The following is a 23,601-nucleotide window of genomic DNA, read 5'->3' as shown; positions in this document are numbered from 1 at the left end:
CCATCTATTTACTATTTAAGGAAATAACCGCGGACTTACCAGCAGCATGCCTTGACGGAGTCACCCGCAGGATCACGCTTGGTGTAGGAAAAGTGCCTTAACCCAGTGGCGGATTAAGGTCGTCGTTGGGGGGGTCGGGCGAATTATTACTTCCCGCGGCGCCTTGGTGGCAAGCAATACCTCTCATCGGCCGTAGCTCTGAGGTCTGATATGCGTAGACAAATGGCTTTCGGGTATTCATCATTATTCTACTTAGAGCATTTATTATTTATACACATTATTAAGCTAGTGAGAGCCGCTTTCATTAGAGCCACCAATGAAAAATCGAAATTATTACCATCCAAATATAACCATCGAAAAGATAACCATCAAAATACGGCATTCGAAAAAATACCTATCTTTTCGATTTTCCTGCAGCCGTCCCCCCCACCCTCCTCCTTTACTGCCTTGACCGGGACACGAACCAGGATCCCTTGCATTCGTGCCAAATGCTCGAACACATAACTTACTTGGGCATCTTTTTCTGCTGTGTTTTCTGAAGATCTTCAGAGCTAGTACATGTTCAGAGCCTGGTCAGAGCAAACGATTTTTCCTCTGGAATTACCGCGACGTCTATTTTACGCCGCAGAGATAGTAAATTGTGCTGATTGCGTACTTTCCCCCACTGCATGCTCGTCGGCTCACCCCCTCTCGAAAACTTATGTCCCATTAAAACTGTTGATGTGAAAAGCATCCTTGAATCAGAGATATCCAGCAAATCAACCTCCTCTTTCTCGTAAGATAACTATTTTAGGGACTTATACGCAATCACGTATATTTTTATTCATTAGTTTTATTTTTTATCAAATAAAAAGAGGGCTAAACAGCTGTTCTTACCAATATATTTTACGCAATTAATTTTATTGGTTCGTTTGGTTTCCCCTAAAATGCATTTATTGACTTATTTTGATTACTAACCGTCTTTAAAATTTTTGGTTTCGATTTTAGTGTTTACGTCCTGTAGGTCTGTTTACATTCATCAATCCATGATTTGGTGGGGGTTCGCATCGCATTCTCACATGTATTCATGCCATATTAATTTCACCGTACACTGGTTAACTCCTTCTAATACAAAGAGACCTTGGGATGGTATCGTGACAAGAGTTGCCTTCCTATTCAATGAAGGTGGGTTCACATCCCAGGAGTGACGAACACGACGTTTTCAGAGGTTGTTGGATCTCTTTCCGAGTGCTGTGTGGCAGACATTTCAAGTTCAGCATTCCGTCCTTCGAATGGGACACTAATTTGTTATCCCCTTGGCGCCTTTCGAGCTGGCTGATGTAGGCAGTGGCGCAGTGAGGGGGGGGTTTGGGGGATAAAACCCCCACAGAGCTCAGAGAAAATTTTAAGTTTGATATATTTTACTTAATGGGATTAATATTTCTTATAGACAAGTGTAAGGAAAAATAAAATATCCCTCAGAAAGCCGCACAACTCACCATTTTGAACCATTTATCTTAAAAAAATTTCTGAGGAAGGGCCCCCGCACCTCTCTCTTACCCTGGTGGGTATTCCATACCCCCAGACCCCCCAGTATTAGTTGCGCCTAAACCCTTGTCTTAATTCCTGGCTGTGCCCCTGGATGTAGGTACCTGGTTTATCTGCACCCTTCCTTTACACCCATCGCAAAGGCGCAAATGACTTCTGCTCTCGTTCATCTCTTGCAAAATATCTATCTAAGATTCCCCTCTGCCGCTCACCTGGCCCTGATGGTCTCAGTCCTATATTCGTTCGCAACTGTGCTCAGACTCTCTCAATTCCCATTGCCCTCCTTTTAAATCGCTGCTTCCACTATGGCATATTTCCCTCACAATGGAAAATAGCAAATGTTATTCCTATCCATAAAACTGGCCCTAGAAATGACGTCTCTAATTATCGGCCCATCTCAATACTTCCCGTTCTTTCCTCTGTCTGTGAAAGGATCATCCTTAACCGACTTTACTACTTTACTTCTCCCTTTCTCTCCCCTGATCAGCACGGCTTTCTTCCGGGTCGCTCTTGTCTTACAAACCTATCCATATTTCAGCAACATGCCGTACAATCGATGGCCGAAAAGTCCCAACTTGACGCCATCTTTCTTGACTTTTCCAAAGCCTTCGACACCCTTAACCATAAACTTCTCCTGCATAAACTCGCCTCCCGCTTTAATATCCATGGCAACTTCCTCAGTCTCTTGTCCAGTTTCCTCCGTGACAGATCCCAAAGAGTAATACTCGCTGGTATCTCATCTTCCTGGTCTAACGTTACCTCCGGAGTGCCTCAAGGTAGCGTTCTTGGACCTTACCTCTTCAACCTATTTATTGATGACCTTGCCCCCATTGTCCGTTCTTCCCAAGTCAATACATTACTCTATGCTGATGACTGCAAACTATTTAAAAAGATAAATAATCTCGCAGACTGTAATATGCTACAGGATGCCGTAAAAAAGACCACAGAGTGGTGCATTCTCTGGAGGCTGCAATTGAACTTTAAAAAGTGCACCACAATGACAATATCTGCGAAGAAAACTCCTATCCTTTTTGATTATGCAATTAACTCCTTGCCTCTTAATCGTGGGTCATCCATGAAAAATCTTGGAATTATTGTGGACCAAAAACTTCTGTTCTCTGAACACATTCATGCGATCAAATCTAAAGCCATGTCACTCTTAGGACTACTCTACCGGTTCACGGATATCTCCAGTACTAAGGCCCTCCAATCCTACTTCTCAATCATAGTTCTTCCGGTGATCAACTATTGCTCCCCAATTTGGTCAATGTCTGCCCCCACTAATCTTGCCACCCTTAACAGTGTTACAACTTTTTTTGCAAAAATTGTAAAATTTAGAAACCCAAATCTCCGCGAGTCACCTACTAGTGCAGTTTTATCCTCTTTATCCGTCCCTAGTTTATCCCTTCTCCGACTTCAATCAGACATCAAATTCATTTATAATACCCTTAACTCCCACTTCGACAGTCCTGACATTGTTTCCTTCCTCAACATTAGAGTACCTTCCCGCCACACCCGATCTACTTCTTTACTCCACATTCCTACACCCAGGCTATCTGTAATTAAGCGCTCTCTTTTCCATAGGCTTTCCCTTTTAATAAATACTCTGCCCAGTGATATTGATCCGTTTGGTCTGACACTTAAAAATTTTACTCATCGGGCATTAACATATTTATCACATAAATGACTAGATAGCCGGATAAATGTTTGTTTTTCTTTTTATTCTATTTAAATTTGTAATCAAATCATTGTTATTTAATTATTTAATATGTGTTGTTATAAGTGCACTTTAAATTGGCAGTATTGCTGTATGTGTATCTCTTTATTAAAATAAATAAAAATAAAATAAATCTCCTCCAGCTTGGTACCTACCTATCCAAATATCACTGCCGAATGTGGGTTTGAGGACAGGTACGGAGCATGGGCGTACCCAGCGTGGGGCAGTGGCCCTCATGAAAGAAAGATCAAATTCTGCCTCGATCAAACCTTCATACCCCACCTCCATTGCTTTTATGAATTACATTTGGGACTCCCAGAACAAAGTATTCATCTTGAAAATAACGTTTTCTGCTGAAATGCGTCGTAGGGATAAATTATCTTCAATTGGTAATTTGAATTCGTTCTTTATTTCATGATGGAACATTCTTACCATATCACGATTGAGACACCTATGTATATTTGAAGTGGGCTATGTTACGCAATCACACAAGATTTAACTAGAGCAGTGTAACACGATGGGGTTCAAAGTATTCGATTGACCTATCTGCATTCATAAGTGGTACCAATTTTTTATGAGCTGTTCAGAAATAATCATGCTCGGAAACCAAGGGCGTACCTAGGATCATAACTGGGGGGGCAAGCCAAGTTGTGACATTTTAGCATGGAAAAGGTGAATGAAACCAACATTTTAAGAAAATTATAACAGCGCTTTATTAGTTTATGAGATTATTTCCTTGAAAAAATAATTTTATTTTAGTTACATATCTTATACTAATACGTGTACTAATAAAATATACATTTTTCGTGGGTTTAAAGAAAATTTGTTGAATACTTTCTTTCAATTCAGTACTGATTTTGCTTAAAGACTTTTGCGATTTTTGCTTCTAGGGGGGAGGGGGCAGCTACTCCCCCCCTGCCCCTCGTCGGGTACACCCATGGATAATGCAAGAAGCAATCACTTTACTTATTGTTAGTGGTAAGCACTTCACTGATTGTGAGTGCTTCGATCCGAAGATAAGCTACGACTGGCGAATGAAACACTTAATGGGTTTTCGGACCACCTATTTTCTCCGAAATAACCAGCACCGCAAGGATTTCGTTCATGGGAGTATTCAAATTTCACCGGAATTTGAAAGCAGGATCCTTCGAGCAGTAAACCTTCACTCATTGAATTACCACTCTCCTTAAAACATCAATAAAATTCAACAAAGACTCCTGAAATCAATTACGGCGGTTGCTAATCAATTGAGGAGGTTACGAGTGCACTAGATAAGGGTAATTGAAAACTACAAAACTTGGATCGCATCAATATGATTTTTACGTAATGGAGTGTAGTCGAGTGCTGATCATTCGACGATTTGTCCGCTAATTAATAGCACCCTTCTCCATTTAACCTTATATTCTGTTCAATCCCCTCTCCCTATACATTGGAGCGCTTCCGTTTCTATTCTGCAATTGTGTCGTTCTACATTACTCACACGTAAGTATTAGATTCCAGGAAATCAATTCGCAGGCTATTTACGGTGCTCTCCACCTTTTAAAGGTGAATCCCCGGTCCTTGGCTCGTATGCTAAATTTTTATCGTCAATTCTATTACAGGGGTGCCTACTCCCTTCTCTGCAAAGCCGTTGCGACCCGTTGCGGGGAAGAGGGATTGGTTAATTCATTTCTTAAATAACTATACAAATTGGTAAAGAATAAAAAATATACACATTTTGGAAGAGTAAAAGCCGCCCCGAAATGTTTGAGATATATAGATAGCCCATGGTATATTTCCTCCAGCTGAACCTCCCTCAAACGTATTCCCCTTCCCCCTACATCCCTACGAAATTCATTTCCCCTCATAATTTAAGGCCGTTTTACACGGGGCACGTAATTGCGCAGGTTAGAACTGTATTTATTTCTCAATATGGCGCGGAATTGCACGAATGCACGAACGAAATTAGAACAGGGGCTATTTTGCCATCTCTCGTCCGTGCATTCTCGCATCCGTTCAACCAATTTATCGCTTAACACGATCCAATTTTGACTGCGCCTTCGTATACACGTCAGATTGTGCAAGTACCTGTCCCATAGAAAATGGCCATATACTAATATTTTACTAGTCTCCTCCACCAGATAACATTTTCTGGTTACGGCATTGCTGACTCGATGACCCCCAAATATAGCGACTTAGTTACTCCAAAAAACGGCGCCCCCTTTTAAGGGCGGATCGGGATTTTTTTCTAGGGGGGTGGGGCACAAAGGTCTGAGAGGAAAACGGTCTTCTAAAATTTGGGATTAAAAACAACATACGACAATTATTCTACGGAATATACTTTTTATTTTAATATAAAAGTTATAAATATGAAAATATTAATATGTTAAATATATAATAATGACAGTTTCTTTTCCTATCTCCAAAGCATTTCAGGGGACTTAGAACCTTTGCTACCCCCAACGCTCGCTACTGACTTGAAAGTATGTAGCTCATGCAATGGTATTACCAGGAATATGCTTCGGGGAGGAGTGGTGGGGCCTGGGGGGCTACCCTGTATGTATAATGTATTTCCAGGCATGTCATTTTTCAAAAATTTTCCCACACTGGGGAGGGTAGCCCCCCAGGCCCCTCTAACCCTCCCCAGCCTGGGAAAATTTTTGAAAAATGACATGCCTGGAAATACATTTTACATCATTTTGCCACTTAAAAGTTAACTTTAAACAGATGGAGTTATTATACTAGACAATAGTTTAAATTTTTTTAATTTCTCGGAGGCTTTGGGGGGTAGGATCTATCCCCCTCATAGTTATGCCACTGAGCCCATGTATGCTACCAACTTCTCCTTCAGCATGATTATTATTCAATATATTCACCACAAAGTGGGTGGGATGTGCTTCAATTTCTTTGCCAGAATCCTATTTCTAATCAGATCTATGGTTACTACCCTCCTACCCATATTAATTTACAATACTAGAACTTCGTCTAACATTTCGCCCATTATATATGTATGTTTACCCCTCACTCCAGCAGTCCCCACTCTCTTACCATTTGTCCTTGCACAGCTCTAACATCATATAGCCCTTTTCTTGATTTGTGCCTAATTTTTTCCAGCTAACAGAGCAAGGTGAGGCAAAGAATAGGTGGAAGGATTGAGTGTATTAGCTGTATGACAGGGAAAATAGGACAGAAAGACTGACCTTCAAGGAAGAAATTAAGTCGCTAGAAGATGATCACTTTCCAGGGATCTTAAGATGCCGAAATCTAGAGAGCCCTATGGAATGTAATGGATTTGAAATTGGTGAGAGTGGGCAATATCCTTTGTGAAATTCTTCATACAACCTAGGCATGTCTTTTTGCTTTGTCAGTTTAGTGATACATACATAGTATTTGATATAATGGATTGGACCGAGTAAATGGGCATTCTATAGAAAATATGTGAACATATGAGGGATTGGCAACTCATTTGCAATATGTTTATGTTTCACTCTGCTCAATTAAGGGTAGTAAAGTGCTCAAGGGAGGCAGGGTGGGATAAGCATCAGGTTGAGGTGTAGGACAGGGTTGTCCACAATAGCCTTGGCTGTGTAACATGCACGCTGAGGAAATGGTGGGGGAGGTAAAACATTTAAAATGCTGGTGTGGAGGAGAAGTGAGAAGGGGAAAGAGAAGAATAGGAATAGTTTGCTATGCATGGTCAGCAAGGAAAGAAACCTAGATAGGATACAAAGGGTTTGGAAGATGCACCTGTTTGGAAGGGATACTATAAAAGTAAATACCATTCTAGAAGGAAGAATGCCCGAAAAAGTGAAAATGGGGAAGGGAATACTATTTAAAGATGAAATAAAAGAGAGAAGGACTTAATGCAAATTGAAAAGCCCATAACAGGAAAGGAAACAGCCAGAATAACTCACCAACACTCTGTAAAGTAAGTAAATCTGCTTTAACTGGCACAATACCACCTTCCCAATAATATTAGTTCAGGATGATTGGTGGAAAAGTGATCATTGCTTGGGAAGGTATAAGCCTATTTAAGCCATATGCATAAACTGAGACTATTCTCATTCAGTTTATACTCAAGAAAATTACCATTTTCTTCAAATCTTTCATTCAAATGCCTTCTGCAAAGCTATATTATTATTATTACAGTATTCTACCGAATACGGTAGGTTTCCACGGAGTACTAAAGAAGTGATCTGGGAGCCTCCCTTTCCTTCCAGCACTACCTTCTTCAATTCACTGTAAGGCCTACTCCCTTTCAATCCATCTAAAAATCCTATTCTTTTCCTTCCCCTCCCTTGTTTCCCTAACATTCTACCCTCTAACACCATTTTCAACATCCCCTCCTCGCTAAGAATTCGCTCCATCCAGACATTCTGTCTCCTCCGTACCTCATCAAAAAGCTGCCTCTCTTCGCCAACCACATCCAGCACTTTGTCGTTCCTTTTCCTCTCCGTCCATTTCACCATCTCCATCCTTCTCCATACCCACATCTCGAATGCCTCCAATCTTCTCTCGTCTTCTTTCCTCAATGTACACGTTTCCGCACCGTAGAGCGCTACACTCCAGATCAAACTCTTCACTAACCTTTTCTTTAAACTCTTACATAACGATCCTCTCAGAAGCTCCTTCCTGTTCATGAACGCCTCCTTTGCTAATGCTATTCTCTTCCTAATGTTCTTACTACTGTATCCGTTTTCCTCTAACGTACTGCTTAAATAGTTGAACTGCTCAACCTGCTCAAGTTTTTCACCACCCACTTTTATCTTAAGTCTCACACTCCTCGCTCGTGATGCTTTACAAAACTGCATAACCTTAGTTTTCTTGTGATTAATCCTCATACCATACTCCTCGCAACACTCGTATAACGCATCCACTAGAGCCTGAAGCCCCCTCGCTGACTAGCTAATCAACGCCTGATCATCCGCGAATCTCACTGATTTGAACATCATTCCTCCCACTTTTATTCCAGCTTCTAACTCATACCACGCTTCCTTTACCATCTCTTCAGCGTACATGTTAAAGAGCAGCGGCGAAAGAGGACAGCATTGCCTCACTCCTCGTCCCATTCTTGCCCACCCAGATTCTCCGTCCGCTACCCAAACTTGCGCAGTCTGGGCCATATACAGATTACGAATCAGTCACCTATCCCTCCAATCTACATCTATTTTTTTGAGAATATCCAATAACTTTACCCAGTTCACTCTCTCAAAAGCTTTTTCAAAATCCACAAAGCAGGCATACATGTCCTGCTCATATTCTAGGTTCTTCTCCACCAGGGACCTCATTACTGCTATTGCATCACGAGTTGACTACCCTTTTCTGAAACCAAACTGATCTTCGCCCAAATACTCGTTTGCCCTCACCTCCATTCATCTGTTCAATATCCTTAGTACCACTTTCGCCGTGTGCAATTTTAGGCTAATAGTCCTGTAATATCCGCATTCCACAGCTTTCTTCTTTTTCGGTAGCGGAATTAAAACCGTCTTCACGAAATCCTCCAGCCAACATCCCTCCTCAAAAATCCTGCGTACTAGTTCGAAAAACCTTTTCTTACTTTCCTTCCCTAGATTCTTCAGAAGCTCACACGGGATGTTGTCCACGCCTACTGCTTTCCTGACCTTCATATCATGAAGTGCTTTCTCTATTTCCGAATCTAATATCCCTGGCCCAAGATTATCTTCCTCTACTTCACTTTCATCCTTTAAAGTCAATCTCTCTGGTCTGTTCCTTCCTTCCTAGAGATACTCCATGTATTCCTTCCATCTACTCTGTACCTCTTCTCGCTCGCTTAGCATCCTTCCATCTTTAACCTTAATTTTAGGCATGGTTTGCCTTCTTTTGCCACCCTATAACGACTTGACTTTGCCATATGACGCGCCTACCTCTCCTTCCTTCTGAAACTTTTCCATTTCTCCACACTGTCTTTTCCACCGAGCCTCCCTTGCTCTCTTAGTTTCCCGCCGTAATCGATTATTAATTTGTCTATACATTCTTTTGCCCTGTTCTGTGTCCAAGTTCTTCCACTTCCTCCATTTCCTGTATCATGTTCTCCGTTATCCACGGCTTCTTTATCCTTCTACTGTCAACATAACCAATTGACTTCTCATCCGCTTTGACGATTCCAGTTTTAATATTATTCCATCTTTCCTCAACAGTCTTAGTACTTCCAATCTCCCGTATACTAATGTCCACTAGTTCCTGATATTCTCTCCTCATACTCCCCTTCAGGGCTTCTATGTTCCATTTCTTCACCTTCCTAACTTTCAAAAGTCTTTTGAATCTTACGTTGCATTTCATAAGTACTAGGTTGTGGTCTGAATCTGCATCTGCTGCTGGGAAGCTGCGCGAGTTTTTAACACTATTCCTAAACCTCTGTCTTACCATAATGTAGTCTATTTGAGATTCCCCACATCCTCTGGACTTTTCCATGTGTACCTTCGCCTTTTATGATGATTGTACCACGTGTTTGCGATGAATGACTTGTTTCTCTAGCAAAATTCTGCTGCTTTCTCACCCTTGTCGTTCCAAATTCCTAATCCAAATTCTCCTATTTCGTTTCCATCCCTCCCTTCCCCGACTGAAGCGTTCCAGTCCCCCATTATAACCAGATTTTTCTTACCCAGTGTGTCTCTAATTATTTCCTCAAGCTCCTCATCTACCTCTTCCTCCCTATGATTGCTAGTGGTCATGTAAACTTGGACCACCACAAGGTTGGTGGGCCGTGCCTCAATTTCTACCACCAGAATCCTATCGCTTACCCATCTTCCCGTTTAATACTAAAGCTATCCCTCGCTGGCTTTCCTCCCCTCCACCATATATAACCCTATACCCATCACTCCAATAGTCCCTCCTATCACTCCACCTCACCTCGCGTAATCCTAAGATATCTATTTATAGCCGACTTCTTCTTCTCCATCTTCTTTTCTTCGTTCTTCATTGTTGCTGCTGCTGCTGATGATAGGTCTCTGCAAGGATTTCGCATGCTGACGACCCCGAGGACCTTGCCGACCTCGCTGCCGTGCCCGACACCCGCCCTCTGCGGACGGGTGATGAGATTCCGAGGCTCATTTGGTTGTACTCCATGTTTTCACGGAAGAGATAGTTGGTATGGTTTCCCACTTCCATTCCAACAGTATTTTTCACGTGACACCATCACGTGGACTACCTTTCATCTGACTCCTACCCTTCGACCTATCTGACATGGGTGGCCCTACCGGGAATAATTTAGAATTAATCCCGCCAGTGCAGCTCTAGGGGTCATAGGAACACGCAAGCCTTTCCACAACAACAAGGTTGTAGCGCAAGGGAAAGGGCAAAGCTATATATTTCTTAAAAATCATAAATATTTTTGCATCTTTCAATTATAAGGAATATTTTTTATCAAATTAATCATATACCCTATGAATGAAGGAAGAAGTATATAGCAAAGTGGATTTCTTTAATAAATGCACTTATTAAAAGGAACATTTTCATACTTAATAGAATAGATAATAACATTGAATGACATTTCACAGACTAAATTAAAGGTAAACTAGGAGAATCATGATAGATAATTGATAACGAGACTTCAAAGAAGAGAATATAACTCCCTACACAGAAGGGAAATTTTATATACAGTAGAGCAATATATATATTAATCCATTTGAACATGCAATTACACATTTAGCTCTTCTTGTACTCTATTCTTTCCACCTTTACTTCATCACCAACCAATTGGTAGACATATGTAACAACAGTAGAACTCTGAATATCCATCAAAACAAACGAGGGGTTAACAGACCTGAAAATATAAAAGCTTTTCTGTAATCTCATCGTACAAGATACTGCATTTATATAAAATAAGTGATAGAAAAACTGTGGCATACATACACATGAAATGATCCAAGGGAGGATCCAGGACTTTTTTTGGGGGGCAGAATGTTTGACAGTCAAACAGTTTTCTCATATTTGAGATTTACCCATGATGACACACGTGGGCGGGAATTCCCTGCCCTATGTAAGTTATCATCGATAAATACTAGGACAGCCCTTATTTTTCAGAATTGCAAGAAGTTATGTTTTCCTAGTCTCAAAATGATTCAAATGAGGTTTATATTCAGGTATTAAAATTTGGTACTTTAAAATAACGGCAACCCTAAGTACTGAGGACCCTCAATTGAGTTTTAGGGGCCTAAAAAGTGCTATCCCTATGTAAAATGTAAATGTGGTGATATGTAATGTGAATGTGGAGATGTATGTGGTAATGTAAATGTGGAGATATTGTCCGTCGTAATGCAATACACTCCCCATGGCACTACTCCACACCATGGTGGTCGACCTCTGGGTAATGCATGAAATGTATCAGACATTTTGGGTTCTTTGAAATTTTTTTCGCATGATATATTATCAGATATTTTACCCTTAACAGACACAAAAATTCAAAGTGTGCAGGGCAGTTTTCGGCATCAAATGGATGGAAGGGAAACGGACCTAATTGAAAGTTTTCCTGGATATCAAACAATTACTTATACCACTAATTTAAAAAAATAAATAAGTGGTATAAGTAATTTAGCTTGATATCCAGGAAAACTTAAAATGGAATACCACAAAGTTAATCAAGAGTTAGTGAATTTTGGACCTAATTACTGAAGGCTGTTTTGCGATTATTAAATTTAGCTGAGGTGCAAAAGCCGAACCATGAAAATATTTTGATCTCTGGAAGGCAGATGGAACAGGATCTGAATATTTTAGATTTGTAAAGGCCTGTTTAAACAATAGGTTAACAAGTACGAGTTAATGTCTGTTCGCATGAATTATTTTTGTGGATCAGAATGGAACATGTACGAATGCATGAACCAAATTAGAACAGGTTCTATTTTCTTTGCATGCATTTGCACAGGTTGGGTGGTTACACGGTGCATTTTGGTGTTCATTCTTGCATTTATACATTAACCTGTACTAGTTAATGTACTGTGTAAATAGGCCTTAAGAGGTGTAAATAAGTTAAAAAATGTTAAGATTTGATAACATTTGTAAAATAAACGAATTGAAGAAGAAAAATTTTTCCCCCAATTAGGTACACTTTCAAAACATTTGTCAGTACATGCCGAAATAACTACAGTATGAGCAGCTACAGTAAATGAGATGCTTCCACAATTTGGGGTAGATGCAGTTTCCATGTTTACATGCCAAACAAGCTGCCGAAGTATGGGATCAAAATATTTGCCAATTGCGATGAAAAAAATACACCAGTAATATGGAAGTGCACGTTGGAAAACAAAATCAGCGCAAAGGTAAAATTGATTACATGCTAGGCTCAGTGATAAAAAGACTGGTTCAGTACATTTATAACACTGAAAGAAATGTCACCCTTGATACATAAGTGGTTCCTGTCATACCTTTTAGCACTGCAGCTTCTAAAATATGTCTAACATCAGTAGAAATGATAATAATAAGGGTAAGATATAATCCACACATAATAATCCACCCCTATTTATGGCTAAGTCAAAAGATAGAGTAGTTGGAAATATGTAGTACTTAAAAAAAAAAAAAAAAAAGTGACCCCAGTGTCATACAAATAGCTGAAGCTAGCAAAGTGTATTGCTCTTATCTCGAATCCCCACACTCAGATATTACGCCCGTGACGCTATCCTTTCCTCCCTCAGGATACCTAACATAACAAGCCGCCGTTTCTTATCAGGTCTCATGTTTCTACATAAAATCTTTAGTGGTTCTCTACGGACAAACGAAATTCTCCCTCTTTTCCGATTTCATATTCCTCCTCGCCCCTTACGAAATAACTCTCTGCTGCACATTCCGCGATTCCGTCTCTCCATCTCTCAACGCTCTCTGTTCTTCCGAATCCCCTCCTTGTTTAACTCCATCGCTTCGAAAATCCCTTCCCTGGACCTATTTTCCTCTGCTACTAGTTACAAAGCCACCTTAAAATGCCATCTCAATAATTCACCATTGTCTAATCAATAGTGCCCCTTCTCACATTTAAAAATTTTGCTTACTGTTACTTTTCATTTACTGTGCTATTGTTTGTTATCTTTTATATATTATTTATTTAGGAACAGCCAATGTAAAGGCCTTTGTGCCGTTTTTGGTGATGAAATAAATAAATAAAATAAATAAATAAACCATGCATCGAGATGAAAATGTGAATCCTCAAACAAATAAACATAAACATCTTCTGTTTAACAACTCCACGAAAGGAGATGTAGACTTTTCAGATCCTTTACACTCCACTTACAGTCTCTTTTGCATATCATACCAATGGCCGCTAACTCCTTTTTTTTAAGTGATGAATATTATCGAGATAAATAGTATTGTTATTTACAAAGCAAACTCAGGTACATCTATCAGTTGTAGGGAGTATTTGAATAATCTCGTTAAAATTTTGACCAGAGAATACATGCTGAAAAGGGAGAAACAGAAAAATATTCAATTATCTCTGCGACTTATGGCGTGGAAAATATCGGGTATACCCGAGAGTCGATAATGTGAGCTGCCATGCTGATGGCCTAGGTGCTTACTGCCTATCTATAAAAATAAAAAAACGAAGATAGCATGCAATAACTGTAAGAAGCCCATTTGCCGGGAGCACTGTGTATTCAACTACTCAGCTTATTTCCAAGCAGAGAAACAGATTTCAGGTTTACAAACGCGATGATTTTAGACTTCTGCTAAGTGACATTAAACTGGACGTTGGAAAACTTGTATCATGTCATCAAGCTCATCCTTTTAGTTAAAATTTTATTTGATGGAAATATGCACTTAATTTTAGCAGTAGAATCTTCCTAAATAACTTATAGACCTTGAACAACTATAATAAAAAGTTACTACAGATTGTTGAAATAATTTTAACAAAACATGATTGGTCACTCTATTACTATAAATTGAAAATTTTCATGCTATATAATTGCTTAATTTAAGTAAAAAAATGACGTAAAATTCTAAAAAAGCTTTCTGAAAATTATTTATTTTATGTCAAATGTATACTCTCAGTTAAGTTCCTTTTTTTGTGTGTTAAATCATTTGTATAAATGATTAAAAAACTATACATCCATTGGATTCATAGACATTTAATAAGTCATTGTTTTTTATTTCATTATTACAATTTTCCTCGTTCGGTTAATTAGTATATGAATATAATTTTAAAGATACCGATAAGGGGGGCGTTGAGGTTTATGGATCCAAGGGGGCGGTGGCTCGAAAAAGTTTGGTATACACTGATATAAGACATTACGTAACTTACGTGTCAAGTGGATTGTAAGCTCCAGTTGCAGACCCTGGATTTATATAAAACTTGTTTTCATGTTCATAGGCCTCAAACTTATGGGTATGGCCTGAAATTAAGATATCCACGTCGAGTTGACGCTGTATCAAAGCCAGAGCTTCAGGATCACCCCAAGGAACAACTTGGTGTCCATGAGACAACCCTATTCGAAACTGACCAACAGTAACCACTTTCTGCTCCGGGTAGTTCAGATTCTGTAATAATGTATTAGAACATTCTTTCATTGAGCACCACAAAAAATACGTTAGGTAACAAAATAAGGTAACACAATTCAAAAGCCATCACAGAATGAACCAAACCTCGTCAAAATCTCCTCTGACAACATGAACATCACTCGCTAGGGTCTTCAAATAATCGAAAGTTTCTTTGGTACAAAGATTTCCAGTGCATAGTATGTGCTGTATGCGCCCTGGAACCAGTAGCTTCTTGAACTTCACAGGCAAGCTGCTACAACGATGGGGAATATGAAGATCACCTAGTACTAGCACAAGCTAGAAGAAATTCAAAAGCCTTAAAATCATGTCCAAACACTTAATTATAGCCATGTAAATGTTAACATACCATCGTCAAAATTATAAACTTAAGTGAATGTTATTTCAAAGCCTTGTCAAGTTTTCTGTAATTTAATGTTGAGACACCCTAACTCAAGACATCCGATAAACGCAAATACAAGCACAGAGGAGAAACGATTGGACAACTTGGGAAAACTCTTTGCTTCAGAGGAAAATATTTAATGACGATTAGTCCTCGTTATTCGATGATTTACTGTCTGAAACACAGTGCCGAAAAAGCTAAATTGAACAAATGAAACGTGGCCTGCGCAATTAAGTAACCAATTGAAGGTCGATATTCGATATTCCATGCTTGTAATTTGAAATGAAAATATTTACTTGTGTTTCATTGTTGTCCTATGGTTTATCAAGTGATATATCATAATTTAATCCTCAAAATTAATTTTGTTGTTAGCAATGAAGTGTATGATCCCCGGTATCAACGTCAAAGGTAGGATATAATTTTGGCTGTTAGAGCTGAGCGTTGTTATTTTTCTATTGTAACCAATCAATCCTTGTAACTGATCACTTCTATATCACTTTAGTATTAGCGAGGGCCATTCATGCTCTTGCAAAAATTGGAGATGAACTATACATCGAGCCTCTTCCTGAAGGAATCTCCTTTAGAACTGTCAATTCATCTCGGTCAGCTTACGCCTCTTTCAATTTCGCTCCGAGTTTCTTTATAAATTATTCTGAAGGTAATCTCTCATCAGCTACACAAGGAGATGACGAGGCAGATACTGTTAAATGTAAAGTGTCGATGAAGGTAAGATATATTCTATTCGAAATATACATGCTGTAAGTTATAGTCTGTTTTTGTGGTTTTCAATTGCTTGTTCTAATTCCAGTCTTGTATAGCAGTTTTCAAATCTCCGAATAGTATTGACAAGCACGTGGAGACTTGCATGCTAAGGCTTGATCCTGACGACAATAAGTTGATTTTTCAATTTCGATGTCGTTATGGAATATTGAAAAACCACTACCTTCCCATAATCGAATGTGAAACGCTGCAGGTAGCAAAAATGTTTTTGATTTGCTTAATTGTGAATGTAAATGGCCCATTTCACTAATATTTTCATCTTTAAAGGCTGTGTATACCAAGGATCTGGCACCGAACGTACTAATTGCTGAACCAAAATTGTTGGTCGATGCCTTGCACAATTTTCAGCACAATCAAGAAGAATTGACGTTTGCTGTCACGTCTTCAAAGATAGTGCTCAGAAATTTCACAGATTTCTCCAATGGTAATAACATTTAACTTTAATCCTCTTAAACTTGACCCTCTTATCAGTTGAATTGATATTTTAATTATTATATTTTTTTTCAGAGCCACAGAAGGTTATACGAACCGAATTATGCCTTGAATCAGGCGAATTTGTGCAGTTCAAAGTCAGAGGTGATACATCAATTACGTTTTGCCTAAAAGAGTTTAGAGCTCTCCTTAGCTTTGCTGAATCTGTAATGCTGCCAATTGCGATTAACTTTGATACTTCTGGGCGGTAAGTCAATTGCAGGATATGTGTGATACCTGGATGGAAATTTAATGTGTCTATATAAGCCGAAAAGTGCACATCCACTCTCTTAAGCTTTTCTTAAACAATAATGCGTATGAAATGGAGGTGTGTTTAATCGTTTGGTATTTTTTTCATAGGAATGTTGAGTGCAACACTGCCTGTTACATATTTGCTTCTTATTTTATCTTTTGAATTTCTCCTACCTTATCCTAAAGTTATAATTGCATGATTAAGTAGTCAAAAGTAGTCTTCTTGTCTCATGCTCTCTTTTTATTTTTGTATTACAGCCCTGTTGTCTTTGTTATCACTCATCCTCAAACATTTGAGGTAAATTTTGTATTAGCAACATTGATGCAACAAGGAGACTCACAGCAAGTTCTAACCCCTCAGCCAGCATCTAATGCAACCAACAAGAGGCCATCTTCGATTTATAAACCGAACAGTAGTTTTAACAACTCAAAAAGAGCTAAGTTTGCCGCCCAGGACCCATGCTCGTCTCGCTCTGTTTCATTGAAAGAATCATGCAATGGTGAGTAAATGGTATTATTGTCCTCAATTTCTTCTTATCTGCTGTGTTTGCCTTTTCCTTGATAAAGTTATTTATTAAGTGTGTACTTAAATCCACGAATATTAAATAAGAGGATCCTCAAGTCTGCCTTTAAATGTGTTGTCACCCAAAGCGCATTTTAATGGGTTCACATAATTCACCACTCATATTACTTACTGACAAAGTGGTCCGAGTTTCATGAGGAAATAAGGTATAATTAGGGGTATTTTACAAAATATATTATATACATGATGATTTGATTGATCAAATTCATAGCTTTCCAATGCTATTTCTCACTATTACGAACATTATGCTGCAAAATATTGAAGAAAGTGGATTACATTGCACTCATCTCAGTATCACGGGCTGATAGCTGATTAAAATGTGACTGAAGTGGCAACGGAAATCAGGAACTATGGAAAAGATGTTAAACTACATATCAACAATACTGACTCGTTAAGTACTTAGTAAGCCAAAAAAGCTAACATTTCAGCATTTTTTATGCATTGTTTTTCAAATTTCACTGTAAATCATGTGGAAAATGAAAATTGATTGCAGGAATAAGAAAGTGCATATCTTTTTCTTTCTAATGGTATATGTCTCAACTAAATGTGACAATTGCCACTAATTTAAATATGTAAAAGAGAAAAGGCCTGCAGGCATCAATTATGAACATTATATGTATTTCTTATAGAAATGATTCAGGGCCCAATCCAGGGCCTCACGGGCCCTGCGAAATAATGAAAAATGGCTTATATCCTCTTCTCAGACATACTGAATACACACACAAAATTTCAAAGGAATCGGTCCAGCCGTTTTGGAGGAGTTTGGCTACAAAAAACTGTGACACAAGAATTTTATGTATTAGATGCACCAGCTTACAGATAATATTGCACATTAAAACGGACATTAAGGGAAAAAAAGTAAACAAAAATAAAAAGTTATCGCCATCACAAGAAATGAAAATAAAATCATTTTTACCAACCTATATTTTATGGAAGTCTTGTTTCAAAGTCTTTCTACTGCAATCGTGTATCGCCAACAGGACACAAACTATAGTCAACAGCATGAATCATGTTTTTAAAATGGCATTATGTGCACTTTTTAACTATGAAATAAATAACAACTAAACTTTTGATGTAATATACCAAAAACAATAGGGTAGTTTCCTTCATCATAGAAAACGAAATGCATTGATTGCAATTCCTTACCCACCATTAGTGTATTCATAATATACAAATTATTTGGTTTTAGAAATCCCAGTTTAGACAAATGTTAATGGTCAATTTTAACCGCATTTGAAAAAGGCCAGATTGGTGCCTATGCGATGCCACTCCAGGTGACAACACAGGGACCTAGTTTCTATACGAGTAGATAGGAGCTTTACTTCGTCTGAGATTACCAATGCATGCATGAGGCACAGAGCTCAGGAAAACATCTCTTAATAATCACACATTAAAAATACCTAAGTTCGGAAAGTTTCCTTTTTTTTGATAGGGGAATAATAATCCTTATTTAAGCCAAGCGCTACCTGCTACCAGGGTACTCAGCTACCTGCTAGTAGCCTGCATCGTATCAGCGCTCAAACCTCGCCCCAAGGTCACCTCACACATTTGCAGCTGGAACCAGAATGACGTCACACGGACTTTTCCCATCATTCCTACTTTGCTGTCGCATTTTCGCGCTTGAAAATTTTCACTTTTCGTTTAATCGCGAAAAATAGATATCGTCATTCGAAAATCTAAGAGTGTGAAATGCACACTCCAGGATCTTTCGATTTAGGCAATAAAAAAATAATAGGAAACCACCCTATTAGTAATTTCCTACCTTATATTTCTCGGCATTTCATTTGAATACGCTTTGATGCAAACAAATGTTTGTTCATGTGGAAAGAAGACTTAAAGAAATGGATTTTTAATAATTACTCTCTAAATTTCCTACCTTATCTTTATCAGTTTTTCGTTTAAAATCCTCTATCTTCTTTTACAATTTATCTCCTCTTGCATAAACAATTTTGTTGCTATGATTGTTTGTTTGTATGATTGCCGCGCCGCCATTGGATTTTGTTGGCCATTTTTTGAACTAATCCCCATACTCAATTTTAATTGAATAGACAGATAAATAATTGGAAATTTATTGTTTTCATTATTTTTCCTGGGGTTTCGGACAATTGTAGAGGGGGTCTTCATAAGTCTTTTTGTCGTATCTTGTCTCGTTCACCCCCAACATTTGTATGAGTGAGTGAGTGGTCATTAAGGGGCTTTATAGTGTATCTTAGATATCTTTTCTGAACAATATTCTGTAGCTCTCATTTTCATTCTATCATTATTGCACTTTTTCTTGATGCTCTGCTTGAGGAGTTTGCTTAAATTTGAATGTCTATAATTAAAATGGTTATATTATTATGTTTTGTTTACATGATTGAAGCCTAATACCCGTGTTATTTTCATTAATTAAGGCACCTCTGTGAAGAAAAAAGGTGCCTCCAGGGATGGAATCGTAAGCCACAATGCTAGTGAGGACTCTATTGTTTTAGATAATCTAGGGGAAGAATTTGATATGGATTGGGAGAATGTGAATGATGCAGTTGCTGGTACCAAAGGGATTGAAACAAATTCTAAAACTCCAAAAGACAACAATGTGAATATGAGTGTTTGTGTTGATAGGAGTAGAATTACTGAAAATAGATCTGGAATAGCTACCGTGACCCCTCCTTCACATGACTCTTCAAATTACACGAAACAAAGAGAAAGTGATATTACAGACACTCCTTTATCCAGTGTGAGTGTGGTGTATAGGCGGTGTTTTCAGGATACCTTTCACCCCAGTCACTTACCAGGCTATGATGAAGTTTTGGCTCCAGATTCTGATGAAGAGCCTGATTGATGAAGTAAGTTCCTTGGAATGAAGGACCCATTTTTTTGTTTTTGGGACAATTGTAGTGAGATTCTGGTGCAGTCACAATATCAACTTCACAATGGAAAATACATAATTTATTTTTGCACTTTTTCTACATCGATTGTCCTAAAACTGTTATTTGTTGAAGCTATTGTGATGAAATAAGTGACCAATTATATGCTCATCTATTACATAATTTTTTGTTTTCTATCAAAAAATGAAATTTTGTTTTCATCCAATGTTTGAAACCCATCTAATGAATTAAGCAATGTTTATCTGATTATGTGCACACACCAGTTTTTTTTCAAAATTCTTTAGTCAAAAACAGAGTGCTTATAAAGGAAGAAAAGAGCTGACTGGTGGTCAGAGCCATGGATAGTTAAGCTTTTCTCTGTGATACATACTTGCTCTCAAATTACGGTTGACTTTTCTGAGCTTGGACTCAGGTGAGTAACAGTGTACTTTCCAGCTGTCGGACTTTACTCAAAAGGGCAAAATCCTGGAATTGAGGTGACTAGATTTCCAAGTGCTTTGCTCATCTACCATTTTCCAAAACAATGATTTGTTAATATTTTTGGCTTACTTCTTCACTTCAGCAGACTGCTCCCAAATAATCCCTGAAGGGTAGGTTATCCTCAGAGATTTATCTTCCCTATTCCTCATCTTTGTGAGTATGACTGTAATATGAGGGAATAGTAGTTAAGTACCACGGAAATATGCATGAAAATCTAAAAAGTTTATTTATGAGTATGGTATCAGAGAGAGGTATACATTTCTCAGGGTATATTTCTGTCATTCAGGATTAAACCCAAAAGTTGGTTGGGATAGGTTAGGGTAGAGCTCACCTCAAGTTAAGCCACAGGCATGTTGATTTCACACTTTCAGGGTAGGAGGCCAGTTCTTTTCCCTTAGCCACCTTGCATTTCAAGGATTTTATTTTGGGATTTCTGAAGGCTTCACCTGGGACTTGAACATGGGACCCCCTCAATCAGCCGCCAACCTGCTTTACTCTCTAGGTTTACTTTACCTGCTCTTCCTCTACATAATCTATAAGATATCATTTGGAGAGATAAGAGATTCTTGGGTTTCCCACCAGTCATACAATTAAAACAGTACCAACAATTCGATGACATAGTCTTCAATTGTCTTTAGGGATAATGACTTTGTCCAAAAGTTATCATATTTACATCATTGGGTCTTCTCTTTCATTCTGTTAAATGTTCGATTATCCATCCGTCACTCTCTTTATGGAAGAACATTCGTCTGTTCACTCAGTTTTTACAATGATTTTGTGTGAAATGTCAGGAATCTTTCATATTTTGCTTTTGTAACTTTACATTGACAAACATGCTATGATAAAACTACAAATGGTGACAAAATATAGATTATTGGTATTATTGAAGTTAAAATATAATAAAGTTTATTGCATTCAACTTTTGTCCTGGCACTCAAATTTCGTACAAGTTTTTTTTTCCTGTGAGAGCTGCCAACTGCATTATTGCATACAGTACATTGCACTGTTGTCTTTTTATCCTCTTTTCTTGGAATCAAAATAGTGATATAAGGGTTAACCAAAAGTAAGGTTCCCATGTTGAGCGAAGGTGCTAGGCTAAATCCCACAACAGTGCCGTGCGCAGTGGTTCACCTACTCTCGAGTCCTCCAGTCCGCGATTCACTGTGTCGCTCATTATCAGCTTAGCAGCTGTCAACTATGAAAGTGATGTCATTCATTTTCCCATGTCATTTTATCCCCATTGTCGAAGTTGATAATAGGGATAAAAAAAACCATTGCATGAATAACAACATTTCTTTACGAACCTCTGCAGCGAAAGTCCACCCTGGGCTTTTACATTATTTTGTATAATCCGTTTCCTGGAAATTGGAGGAATAATGTTCCACTGAAATCCAGACCTCGTCCTGTATAAATGTTGGCAATGAAATTTGTCTGTAGTAATGTCTTTGGGTAGCTCTTGATGAAGTTCATTCTTGAAGTCTTCTACTTCCTCTAGGTCATCTTCAGTGTGTGAAAATTCTCTTCAAAATTTTCGTCACTTTCTGCCAATAGGTATGCACTTCAGCCTTCTGTAGAGCCTTCTTTTCATTCTGAAAGTGATTTTCAGGCTGAGCAACAATAGAATTATATTGTGGGATTGCGGATGAGGGCGTGATGTTATATGCCTTCTCCTAGGAAGCTAAAATTCGTTTGAGTTTCCTATACACATTGTATCAGATAATTTTTTGACAGTTTTCATAATGTTCTTTCTGTACAGACATTAGGGGTAATTGTGAACTCATCTAAAAATGTTCCCCCCGAAATTCTCGCACGAAAAAATTTCTTTACCCAAGGAGTCTCAGTAACATTTTATGAAATAGTCGCTGAAAAATCATGTAATCTAGTATTAAGAAATGGAGGACAACATTAAAATGGTGACTGCTGACTTCTAAAACTAAATGTCAATTTCAACAAATGTGAGGCACAGTAACTTGATAGTAGATAGCAGCTTCTCCAAATGTACATAGCTACATTGTTGGAGAAGTTGGTGTCTACCTATATGGAGGTGAAGAGCTGAGATGCATTTATGATAAACGTAGTAGCGTGAAGTTTTAAAATATGATTTTTGGCAATTATAAATATATTTTTATGGAATGCATGAAAGTTTCATTGAAGAAAGAATGTTGGGGTAAATGAACTACGCCACACATGCAGTAAGTCTCACATTTTATGACTTCCCATCAACAGCGGTGCGGGGTTACTCAGTTATCCCACCAATAAAAATTGAAGTTTTCAAAAACAATTTAAATATTAAAAAGCATTTGTTCATCACCTAAATAACAACAGTGTGGTTGTGCTTAAATAAAAAAAAAAATTCCTGCCAAATCTGGGATTTCCTTTGCTAATGGTCAAAATTCTCTTCCATTTTTCTCTTCTGGGTGATACCCCTAGTTTCTGTTGAATTTAACATTTTTTTCCTATCCATGTTGCCTCTCAGACAAGACGGGGATAATATCTAATACCTTCTCACTATTACCTTGGGTTCATCAAATTGAATCCTGGAGTCGAAACATGCTGTGCAATGCCTACCAATTTATGGCTAATCATCGTATTTCTGTGATTGCCTCGGCCTCTATGGCTTACTCAAAAACTACCAAACAGGATTCATTCAATTGAGTCTCAGCTTTCATTTTCGGTAGAGTTAGGCCTGCATAGTTCTTTTGCCAGCAACCAAAATTTATGTTGTTGCTTCTGATGGCTTTATAGGATGAAGGATCTTAAGAGATTGTGAAGGGTCACCCCCTTGATATTGCAAGTGATATATACTGCTGCTACATGCTTTATTATTTGAAATTGATTAAATTCAAGGCTGAAAAAATGTATCTTTATAAATATGTATATTATAATGACTATACATATTATTATCTTGGGACAAACGTGTAAAAAGATTTTTTTTTCAAATAAATAAGAAACATATCTGTATGTACTATATCTGCGTGTATCTATATAAGTTTTAGCAGGATGGTGAAATATCTCATGGTAATTATTAAAAATAATATTTATCGTAAGGTGTCAATAATTTTTCAAC

The 23,601-nt window shown here is 38.2% G+C and overlaps 2 protein-coding genes across 2 annotated transcripts; one reads left to right on the top strand and one right to left on the bottom strand.

The window, feature by feature from the left end:
• Nucleotides 1-10,643: 10,643 nt before the first annotated feature.
• LOC124155993 (vacuolar protein sorting-associated protein 29) lies at nt 10,644-15,288 on the bottom strand. Its single transcript, XM_046530247.1, has 4 exons — nt 15,069-15,288; nt 14,807-14,998; nt 14,466-14,701; nt 10,644-11,006 (listed from the first exon to the last, which is right to left on the bottom strand). Exons 1-4 carry the CDS (start codon nt 15,069-15,071, stop codon nt 10,889-10,891), a joined length of 549 nt encoding a protein of 182 aa, XP_046386203.1. The 5' UTR covers nt 15,072-15,288; the 3' UTR covers nt 10,644-10,888.
• Nucleotides 15,289-15,379: 91 nt separating this feature from the next.
• Nucleotides 15,380-20,216, top strand: LOC124155992 (cell cycle checkpoint control protein RAD9A). Its single transcript, XM_046530246.1, has 7 exons — nt 15,380-15,509; nt 15,604-15,827; nt 15,910-16,074; nt 16,149-16,305; nt 16,389-16,560; nt 16,863-17,104; nt 19,581-20,216. The coding sequence occupies exons 1-7, from the start codon at nt 15,476-15,478 to the stop codon at nt 20,006-20,008; spliced, it is 1,422 nt and encodes a 473-aa protein (XP_046386202.1). The 5' UTR covers nt 15,380-15,475; the 3' UTR covers nt 20,009-20,216.
• Nucleotides 20,217-23,601: the final 3,385 nt, after the last annotated feature.

This window comes from Ischnura elegans, chromosome 3 (genome assembly GCF_921293095.1).
Source record: "Ischnura elegans chromosome 3, ioIscEleg1.1, whole genome shotgun sequence".
In the NCBI taxonomy this organism is placed as follows: domain Eukaryota; kingdom Metazoa; phylum Arthropoda; class Insecta; order Odonata; family Coenagrionidae; genus Ischnura; species Ischnura elegans.
The sequence above is the reverse complement of the archived record's forward strand: the minus strand, read 5'-3'. Positions and strand labels throughout refer to the sequence as shown.

What these genes read in the sequence shown, in the direction of transcription:
- LOC124155993 (XM_046530247.1), bottom strand. An exon ending in TCAGAGGAGATTTTGACGAG is followed by an intron (nt 14,702 to 14,806) that starts GTTTGGTTCATT and finishes ACATTATTACAG; the next exon opens with AATCTGAACTACCCGGAGCA. An exon ending in GCTTACAATCCACTTGACAC is followed by an intron (nt 11,007 to 14,465) that starts GTAAGTTACGTA and finishes TTATATTTTCAG; the next exon opens with GTCTGTTAACCCCTCGTTTG.
- LOC124155992 (XM_046530246.1), top strand. Translation starts at nt 15,476, where the DNA reads ATGAAGTGTATGATCCCCGGTATCAACGTCAAAG. An exon ending in AATGTAAAGTGTCGATGAAG is followed by an intron (nt 15,828 to 15,909) that starts GTAAGATATATT and finishes TTCTAATTCCAG; the next exon opens with TCTTGTATAGCAGTTTTCAA. An exon ending in AACTTTGATACTTCTGGGCG is followed by an intron (nt 16,561 to 16,862) that starts GTAAGTCAATTG and finishes TTTGTATTACAG; the next exon opens with CCCTGTTGTCTTTGTTATCA.